At 32.9% G+C, this 11,274-nt stretch overlaps 1 protein-coding gene across 1 annotated transcript; it reads left to right on the top strand.

The window, feature by feature from the left end:
- Positions 1-4,040: 4,040 nt before the first annotated feature.
- LOC136217511 (serine/threonine-protein kinase Aurora-1-like) lies at positions 4,041-10,708 on the top strand. Its single transcript, XM_066004102.1, has 5 exons — positions 4,041-4,193; positions 9,697-9,843; positions 10,150-10,245; positions 10,408-10,491; positions 10,523-10,708. The coding sequence occupies exons 1-5, from the start codon at positions 4,041-4,043 to the stop codon at positions 10,706-10,708; spliced, it is 666 nt and encodes a 221-aa protein (XP_065860174.1).
- Positions 10,709-11,274: the final 566 nt, after the last annotated feature.

The raw sequence follows: 11,274 nt of genomic DNA, 5'->3' as shown, positions 1-11,274 counted from the left end.
ACAAAAATAGCCCCTCATTAATTGAGACTTCACAACAATTCTTCTTTTTTTTATTTAATTGTTTTAAATTAATAGTTAATTTTTTAAACAGTTAGTTGTGTGTGTCTTTAGTTACTATATAACATAGATATTGCAATAGATTTTCCTTATGAATACAATACCAGCAAAGTTTATCACATTCTTGCACGTCGGAGCCAAATTGATTGTATACCTGCTAGAATGAGGTTTCATTCGTTAACCAATTAGATGTTCATTTGAAACAGTCTAATATCAATGTTGCACTGAAGCAACTCTCGAGGAGTACGTTGAAAAAAAGACATATTGAACATTTTCTTGTAAGGAAGGTTGAAATTCAAAGTCATCTTCGTCATCCTTGAACATATTGCGCCTGTATGGGTACTTCTACGACAAGGTATATTTCCTTTGTTCCGTTGAAATCTTTCAATAACCTCCTTTTCTTATTATATGATTTTTTTGGTTGATCTATTTGTTCGTTTTTTGATTACCCACGCACTTTTGATAAGTTTTTCCCAAATTTGTATCAATAAGAGATGTTTAGTATTAATCCAAACAATCATATATGCAAGCCTTGCTAATTGAAAAGAAAAATGAGATAAAACAAACAAATTTGGAAACAAATCATATATGCAAGCCAAACAATCATATTTGGGGTTTTTATATGATGTTTAGGTCATATTTCCGCTGTTTCACTCCAATGTATTGGTACAGAAAAGTAACACAACACTGAATCAAGCAATCTAATCCGAAATGTGGAGCCCAACTATCTCAAAAAAATTCAAAAACCCTAATCCATCAGAACATACTCAAACAAGCTCAATTACGCGAATCTCAACAACCGGATCTCTAATTTTCGATTTTAGTAATCAGAAAAGAGAATTGAAAACGAAAAAAAGAGACCTAGTGAACTCAAATTGAGAATGCATTGAAAATTGAGGGAAAATGAGAGCTACCTGTCATATTAATTAACCCCCATCCAAACAAACCCTTACGGTCTGGCACATATATCCCTTAAGGTCTGACCCATATAATAAGTCTCTATATAAAATGTAACGTATGCAATGTAGAAATCTTCTTGCCTTCTGCAATGGATTTCTTGCTGCAAATGCTTCTCCTCCTTCTGTTGTTTGCAACCGTGGCAGTCGCACAGAGAAGAAGATAGACTATAGAGGATTTTAAATTGGAAAAGCGTATTGGATCTGGAGGTTTTGGCCAAGTGTACCTCGCTAGGGAGACTGAGGTTAGTGTTGGAATTTTTCTTGATTGGGACAATTTAGCGGAAGCAATAAATCTCAAAACACAATCAATATATTGCTAAGAAAATAATAGCTTAAAATTTGGCGATAATTTTATTGAGTTTATGAGGTGTACCAGAGGGTGTTCTCTAGAAACTTTTTAGAGTTACAATGAGATAAAACAAAATAGTAGCACTCAGGTGTTTCTCGAAAATACCCGAAAATAATTATCTTACTATTTTGTCTCTCACAAAATAATTGGACTACCCTCAATATTTTTGAACTTTCAAAAACTCACAATCTCTCAATTATCTTCTCTCTCACATTTTGCTTCCCCTTTCTTACATTTTTCTTAACTCTCAATTAATTCTTTTCTTTTATCCTTTGGCCTTTTATATGCCAAAGGATGGGTTCCTCCCATCTGCCAACTAACAAGTTGGCAGATTAATTGAGTCTGCACTGAAACGGTGCCACCCAATTAATGCCATTGACTTTCTTTTTTTTCTTTTTTTTAATAACTAACAAATTATAAAATTAATCCCTCAATAATATAAATTATAAAAATAGTCTCTCATTAATTGAGACTTCACAACAATTTTTTTTATTTAATTGTTTTAAATTAATAGTTAATTTTCTAAACAATCTTCTCCTTAACTATTAATTTCAAACTTTCATTATTCTTATTATTTTTTCAATATATATATATATATATATATATGCAATTTTCCATCATCACATTATAAACGGAGAACTTCTCTCCGCAAACAACTTATCGAAACACTTCTCACCGAATCGATTTGTCGATGCACTTCTCATCAACCTTCAACTATTGGAGTACTTCTCTCCAAATTAAGCAAATTCTTCTTCGTCGACATGATGTGCCAAATTGACACTCTCTTCTCTATTGTTCATGCAATTCCATTGAACGTGTCCAAACTTCTTACACGAAACATTGAAGCTTTCCCTTGCCAGCAGTCCTTCTCATCATGACTATGCCTTTTGCAATGACCACATTGAGGAATTTCTTTTTTTTTTATTTTGAACATTGGGCAAAGAAAACCCCCTCAACTGCTTGCTCATTTTCTCTATTTTCTCACACCCAATTCATTTGGTGCGTGACGCTAATATTAGCAGGAGCCCCAACATTGAACCATAGCTCTGATACCACTGTTGGAAATTTTTCTTGATTGGACAATTTAGCGGAAGCAATAAATCTCAAAGCACAATCAATATATTGCTAAGAAAATAATAGCTTAAAATTTGAAGATAATTTTATTGAGTTTATGAGGTATACAAGAGGGTGTTCTCTAAAAACTTTCTAGAGTTACAATGAGATAAAACAAAATAGTAGCACTCATGTGTTTCTAAAAAATACCCCAAAATAATTATCTTACTATTTTGTCTCTCCCAAAACAATTGGACTACCCTCAATATTTTTGAACTCTCAAAAACTCACAATCTCTCAATTATTTTCTCTCTCACATTTTGCTTCCCCTTTCTTACATATTTCTTAACTCTCAATTAATTCTTTTCTTTTATCCTTTGGCCTTTTATATGCAAAAGGATGGGTTCCTCCCATCTGCCAACTAACAAGTTGGCAGATTAATTGGGTGTGCACCGAATTGGTGCCATCCAATTAATGCCATTGACTTTTTTTTTATAATAACTAACAAATTACGAAATTAATCCCTTAATAATACAAATTATAAAAATAGTCCCTCATTAATTGAGACTTCACAACAGTTCTTTTTTTATTTAATTGTTTTAAATTAATAGTTAATTTTCTAAACAGCTAGTTGTAGGTGTCTTTAGTTACTGTATTACATAGATATTGCAATAGATTTTCCTTATGAATACAATACCAGCAAAGTGTATCACATTCTTGCACGCCGGAGCCAAATTGATTATATACCTTCTAGAATGAGGTTCCATTCTTTAACCAATTAGATGTTCATTTGAAACAGTCTAATATCAGTATTGCACTGAAGCAACTCTCGATGAGTACATTGAAAGAAAGACATATTGAACATTTTCTTGTAAGGGAGGATGAAATTCAAAGTCATCTTCGTCATCCTAACATGTTGCGCCTGTATGGGTACTTTTACGACAAGGTATATTTCTTTTCTTCCGTTGAAATCTTTCAATAACCTCCTTTTCTTATTATTTGACTTTTTTGGTTGATCTATTTGTTCGTTTTTTGATTACCCACGCACGTTTGATAAGTTTTTCCCAAATTTGTATCAATAAGAGATGTTTAGTATTAATCCAAACAATCATATATGCAAGCCTTGCTAATTGAAAAGAAAAATGAAATAAAACAAACAAATTTGGAAACAAATCATATATGCAAGCCAAACAATCATATTTGGGGTTTTTATTTGATGTTTAGGTCATATTTCTGATGTTTCACTCCAATGTATTGGTACAGAAAAGTAACACAACACTGAATCAAGAAATCTAATCCGAAATGTGGAACCCAACTAACCCAAAAAAAATTCAAAAACCCTAATCCATCAGAACATACTCAAACAAGCTCAACTACGCGAATCTCAACAATCGAATCTCCAATTTTCGGTTTTAGTAATCTGAAAAGAGAATTGAAAACGAAAAAAAGAGACTTAGTGAACTCAAATTGAGAATGCATTGAAAATTGAGGGAAAATGAGAGCTACCTGTCATATTAATTAACCCCCATCCAAACAAACCCTTACGGTCTGGCCCATATATCCCTTAAAGTCTGTATATAAAATGTAACGGATGCAATGCAGATATTTTCTTGCCTTCTGCAATGGGTTTCTTGCTACAAATGCTTCTCCTCCTTCTGTTGTTTGCAACCGTGGTAGTCGCACAGAGAAGAAGATGGACTATAGAGGATTTTAAATTGGAAAAGCGTATTGGATCTGGAGGTTTTGGCCAAGTGTACCTCGCTAGGGAGACTGAGGTTAGTGTTGGGAATTTTTCTTGATTGGGACAATTTAGCGGAAGCAATAAATCTCAAAGCACAATCAATATATTGCTAAGAAAATAATAGCTTAAAATTTGAAGATAATTTTATTGAGTTTATGAGGTGTACAAGAGGGTATTCTCTAGAAACTTTCTAGAGTTACAATGAGATAAAACAAAATAGTAGCACTCAGGTGTTTCCCGAGAATACCCAAAATAATTATCTTATTATTTTGTCTCTCCCAAAACAATTGATCTACCCTCAATATTTTTTAACTCTAAAAAACTCACAATCTCTCAATTATCTTATCTCTCACATTTTGCTTCCCCTTTCTTACATTTTTCTTAACTCTCAATTAATTCTTTTCTTTTATCCTTTGGCCTTTTATATGCCAAAGGATGGGTTCCTCCCATCTGCCAACTAACAAGTTGGCAGATTAATTGGGTGTGCACCGAATTGGTGCCACCCAATTAATGTCATTGACTTTCTTTTTTTTTCTTTTTTTTCATAACTAACAAATTACAAAATTAATCACTCAATAATACAAATTGAAAAAATAGCCCCTCATTAATTGAGACTTCACAACAATTCTTCTTTTTTTTATTTAATTGTTTTAAATTAATAGTTAATTTTCTAAACAGTTAGTTGTGTGTGTCTTTAGTTGCTATATTACATAGATATTGCAATAGATTTTCCTTATGAATACAATACCAGCAAAGTTTATCACATTCTTGCACGCCGGAGCCAAATTGATTGTATACCTGCTAGAAAGAGGTTTCATTCTTTAACCAATTAGATGTTCATTTGAAACAGTCTAATATCAATGTTGCACTGAAGCAACTCTCGAGGCGTACGTTTAAAAAAGACATATTGAACATTTTCTTGTAAGGAAGGTTGAGATTCAAAGTCATCTTCGTCATCCTTGAACATATTGCGCCTGTATGGGTACTTCTACGACAAGGTATATTTCCTTTGTTCCGTTGAAATCTTTCAATAACCTCCTTTTCTTATTATATGATTTTTTGGGTTGATCTATTTGTTCGTTTTTTGATTACCCACGCACTTTTGATAAGTTTTTCCCAAATTTGTATCAATAACAGATGTTTAGTATTAATCCAAACAATCATATATGCAAGCCTTGCTAATTGAAAAGAAAAATGGGATAAAACAAACAAATTTGGAAACAAATCATATATGCAAGCCAAACAATCATATTTGGGGCTTTTATTTGATGTTTAGGTCATATTTCCGCTGTTTCACTCCAATGTATTCGTACAGAAAAGTAACACAACACTGAATCAAGCAATCTAATCCGAAATGTGGAACCCAACTATCTCAAAAAAATTCAAAAACCCGAATCCATCAGAACATACTCAAACAAGCTCAATTACGTGAATCTCAACAATCGGATCTCCAATTTTCGGTTTTAGTAATCAGAAAAAAGAATTGAAAACGAAAAAAAGAGACCTAGTGAACTCAAATTGAGAATGCGTTGAAAATTGAGGGAAAATGAGAGCTACCTGTCATATTAATTAACCCCCATCCAAACATACCCTTACGGTCTGGCCCATATATCCCTTAAGGTCTGGACCATATAACAAGTCTGTATGTAAAATGTAACAGATGCAATGCAGATATCTTCTTGCCTTCTGCAATGAGTTTCTTGCTGCAAATGCTTCTCCTCCTTCTGTTGTTTGCAACCGTGGCAGTCACACAGAGAAGAAGATGGACTATAGAGGATTTTAAATTGGATCTGGAGGTTTTGGCCAAGTGTACCTCGCTAGGGAGACTGAGGTTAGTGTTGGGAATTTTTCTTGATTGGGACAATTTAGCGGAAGCAATAAATCTCAAAACACAATCAATATATTGCTAAAAAAATAATAGCTTAAAATTTGAAGATAATTTTATTGAGTTTATGAGGTGTACAAGAGGGTATTCTCCAGAAACTTTCTAGAGTTATAATGAGATAAAACAAAATAGTAGCACTCACGTGTTTCCCGAGAATACCCAAAATAATTATCTTACTATTTTGTCTCTCCCAAAACAATTGGACTACCCTCAATATTTTTTAACTCTCAAAAACTCACAATCTCTCAATTATCTTATCTCTCACATTTTGCTTCCCATTTCTTACATTTTTCTTAACTCTCAATTAATTCTTTTCTTTTATCCTTTGGCCTTTTATATGCCAAAGGATGGGTTCCTCCCATCTGCCAACTAACAAGTTGGCAGATTAATTGGGTGTGCACCGAATTGGTACCACCCAATTAATGTCATTGACTTTCTTTTTTTTTCTTTTTTTTAATAACTAACAAATTACAAAATTAATCACTCAATAATACAAATTACAAAAATAGCCCCTCATTAATTGAGACTTCACAACAATTCTTCTTTTTTTTATTTAATTGTTTTAAATTAATAGTTAATTTTTTTAAACAGTTAGTTGTGTGTGTCTTTAGTTACTATATAACATAGATATTGCAATAGATTTTCCTTATGAATACAATACCAGCAAAGTTTATCACATTCTTGCACGTCGGAGCCAAATTGATTGTATACCTGCTAGAATGAGGTTTCATTCGTTAACCAATTAGATGTTCATTTGAAACAGTCTAATATCAATGTTGCACTGAAGCAACTCTCGAGGAGTACGTTGAAAAAAAGACATATTGAACATTTTCTTGTAAGGAAGGTTGAAATTCAAAGTCATCTTCGTCATCCTTGAACATATTGCGCCTGTATGGGTACTTCTACGACAAGGTATATTTCCTTTGTTCCGTTGAAATCTTTCAATAACCTCCTTTTCTTATTATATGATTTTTTTGGTTGATCTATTTGTTCGTTTTTTGATTACCCACGCACTTTTGATAAGTTTTTCCCAAATTTGTATCAATAAGAGATGTTTAGTATTAATCCAAACAATCATATATGCAAGCCTTGCTAATTGAAAAGAAAAATGAGATAAAACAAACAAATTTGGAAACAAATCATATATGCAAGCCAAACAATCATATTTGGGGTTTTTATTTGATGTTTAGGTCATATTTCCGCTGTTTCACTCCAATGTATTGGTACAGAAAAGTAACACAACACTGAATCAAGCAATCTAATCCGAAATGTGGAACCCAACTATCTTAAAAAAATTCAAAAACCCTAATCCATCAGAACATACTCAAACAAGCTCAATTACGTGAATCTCAACAATCGGATCTCCAATTTTCGGTTTTAGTAATCAGAAAAGAGAATTGAAAACGAAAAAAAGAGACCTAGTGAACTCAAATTGAGAATGCATTGAAAATTGAGGGAAAATGAGAGCTACCTGTCATATTAATTAACCCCCATCCAAACAAACCCTTACGGTCTGGCCCATATATCCCTTAAGGTCTGACCCATATAATAAGTCTCTATATAAAATGTAACGTATGCAATGCAGAAATCTTCTTGCCTTCTTGTTGCAAATGCTTCTCCCCCTTCTGTTGTTTGCAACCGTGGCAGTCGCACAGAGAAGAAGATAGACTATAGAGGATTTTAAATTGGAAAAGCGTATTGGATCTGGAGGTTTTGGCCAAGTGTACCTCGCTAGGGAGACTGATGTTAGTGTTGAGAATTTTTCTTGATTGGGACAATTTAACGGAAGCAATAAATCTCAAAACACAATCAATATATTGCTAAGAAAATAATATCTTAAAATTTGGAGATAATTTTATTGAGTTTATGAGGTGTACAAGAGGGTGTTCTCTAGAAACTTTCTAGAGTTACAATGAGATAAAACAAAATAGTAGCACTCAGGTGTTTCCCGAAAATACCCGAAAATAATTATTTTACTATTTTGTCTCTCACAAAATAATTGGACTACCCTCAATATTTTTGAACTTTCAAAAACTCACAATCTCTCAATTATCTTCTCTCTCACATTTTGCTTCCCCTTTCTTACATTTTTCTTAACTCTCAATTAATTTTTTTCTTTTATCATTTGGCCTTTTATATGCCAAAGGATGAATTCCTCCCATCTGCCAACTAACAAGTTGGCAGATTAATTGGGTGTGCACCGAATTGGTGTCACCCAATTAATGCCATTGACTTTTTTTTTCCTTTTTTTAATAACTAACAAATTATAAAATTTAATCTCTCATTAATACAAATTATAAAAATAGTCCCCCATTAATTGATACTTCACAATAATTTTTTTATTTGTTTAATTGTTTTAAATTAATAGTTAATTTTCTAAACAATCTTCTACTTAACTATTAATTTCAAACTTTCATTATTCTTATTATTTTTTTAATATATATATATATATATATATATACTTTTCCATGATCACCTTTTAAACGGAGCAATTCTCTCCACAAACAACTTCTCGGAGCACATCTTTCCAAATTAAGCAAATTCTTCTTCGTCGACATGATGTGCCAAATTGACACTCTCTTCTCTATTGTTCATGCAATTCCAATGCACGTGCCCAAACTTCTTACACGAAACATTGAGGCTTCCCATTGCCAGCAGTCCTTTTCATCATGACTATGCCTTTTGCAATAACCACATTGAGGAAATTCTTTTTTTTTTTCTTTTGAACATTGGGCAAAGAAAACTCCCTCAACTGCTTGCTCATTTTCTCTATTTTCTCACGCCCAATTCATTTGGTGCGTGACGTTAATATTAGCAGGAGCGCCAACATTGAACCATAGCTCTGATGCCACTGTTGGGAATTTTTCTTGATTGGGACAATTTAGCGGAAGCAATAAATCTTAAAGCAAAATCAATATATTGCTAAGAAAATAATAGCTTAAAATTTAAAGATAATTTTATTGAGTTTATGAGGTGTACAAGAGGGTGTTCTCTAGAAATTTTCTAGAGTTACAATGAGATAAAAGAAAATAGTAGCACTCAAGTGTTTCCCGAAAATACCTTAAAATAATTATCTTACTATTTTGTCTCTCTCAAAACAATTGGACTACCCTCAATATTTTTGAACTCTAAAAAACTCACAATCTCTCAATTATCTTCTCTCTCACATTTTGCGTCCCCTTTCTTACATATTTCTTAACTATCAATTAATTCTTTTCTTTTATCCTTTGGCCTTTTATATGCCAAAGGATGGGTTCCTCCCATCTGCCAACTAACAAGTTGGCAGATTAATTCGGTGTGCACCGAATTGGTGCCACCCAATTAATGCCACTTTTTTTTTCCTTTTTTTAATAACTAACAAATTATAAAATTAATCCCTCAATAATACAAATTACAAAAATAGTCTCTCATTAATTGAGACTTCACAACAATTCTTTTTTTATTTAATTGTTTTAAATTAATAGTTAATTTTCTAAACAGTTAGTTGTGGGTGTCTTTAGTTACTGTATTACATAGATATTGCAATAGATTTTCCTTATGAATACAATACCAGCAAAGTTTATCACATTCTTGCACGCCGGAGCCAAATTGATTGTATACCTGCTAGAATGAGGTTTCATTCTTTAACCAATTAAATGTTCATTTGAAACAGTCTAATATCAGTGTTGCACTGAAGCAACTCTCGAGGAGTACGTTGAAAGAAAGACATATTGAACATTTTCTTGTAAGGGAGGTTGAAATTCAAAATCATCTTCAATATCCTAACATATTGCACCTGTATGGGTACTTCTACGACAAGGTATATTTCCTTTGTTCCGTTGAAATCTTTCAATAACCTCCTTTTCTTATTATATGATTTTTTTGGTTGATCTATTTGTTCGTTTTTTGATTACCCACGCACTTTTGATAAGTTTTCCCCAAATTTGTATCAGTAAGAGATGTTTAGTATTAATCCAAACAATCATATATGCAAGCCTTGCTAATTGAAAAGAAAAATGAGTTTTGATACGAAGAGAAGAGTAGAGTTTTAGAAGATAGGTATTAATAGTCAAATCACTAGTGTTAATAATCTAATTTTTCGCTATTGTTAATATGATTGTTGCAGAAGCATGTGTTCTTGGTATTAGAGTATGCCGCAAAAGGTGAACTTTCTGAACAACTGCATAAGTTTAAATACTTCACCGAAAGGCAGGCTGCTACAGTGAGTTATTTTACTTTTTTGGTGTGGCAAACCTTTAATTTTCATGAAACTTGTATGCATGATATTTGTTCCCTCTTTTCATTTTATTGTCAAATCTAGATAGCTATTTGGAAGTCATGTGACTCTGACTTTTGATGCTCTCCATGCTGTAAATATTTTCAGTATGTTGCCTCACTAGCTCAGGCTTTGATTTATTGCCATGACAAAAATGTAATACACAGAGATATCAAGCCACAAAATATTTTGGTATGTAGATGATTCAGCTGAATAGTTCAAGGTCGTTCTGATTACTTTAATTTGTTCATCACATAACCTGATTAATATTGTTGGCCTTGTGCATTCTTATTTCAATGGTGCAGTTGAATCTAGAAGGTATGATGTTGGGGTTGATATCTGGAGCCTTGGTGTATTGTTCTATGAATTTTTATATGGTGTTATTTGTTTTGAGGCCAGAGAACTATAGGGTATACTTAGAAGGTAAGCATAAACTTAAAATGACGAAGATAGGAATGCAATCTGTCAAGAGAGAGATGAGGTTGTCAGGACTCGAACCCTCGCACCTTGGGCTTGTAGGGTGCACAACACAGGCTCATCCCGCCATGTGTTTTAATTCCACAAATTAATTAGGTTGTCAGGACTCGAACCCTCGACCATTTGGTCCTAGAGGCTCTGATACCATGTCATGGAACCGATTGAACTAAAAGCTCGAACTGATAGTTAAGGCACAATCATATATCTTATATTAATCTCTGACATGTACCAGTTGGTTCTTCTGATGCAAAGGATCTAATTACTCAGGTGATCTCAAAAAGCTAAGCTAATCCCTGGATTTTTCAGGAAGTTGACAAATACCATACCATTGGTTGGATTTGAAATGTTCTTTTCTTGTTAAACAGATGCTGGTGAAGAATGCATCACATCGCTTGCCATTACATGAGCTAGGGAATATATAATCAATGATAGAAATTTGTTTGAACAAAATATAGAATTTGATTGAACAGAGTATAGAATTTGCGATGATTACACAAG

Source organism: Euphorbia lathyris, chromosome 2 (assembly GCF_963576675.1).
Source record: "Euphorbia lathyris chromosome 2, ddEupLath1.1, whole genome shotgun sequence".
NCBI classification, from domain to species: Eukaryota; Viridiplantae; Streptophyta; class Magnoliopsida; order Malpighiales; family Euphorbiaceae; genus Euphorbia; species Euphorbia lathyris.
This window is presented reverse-complemented; position numbering and strand designations above follow the sequence as displayed.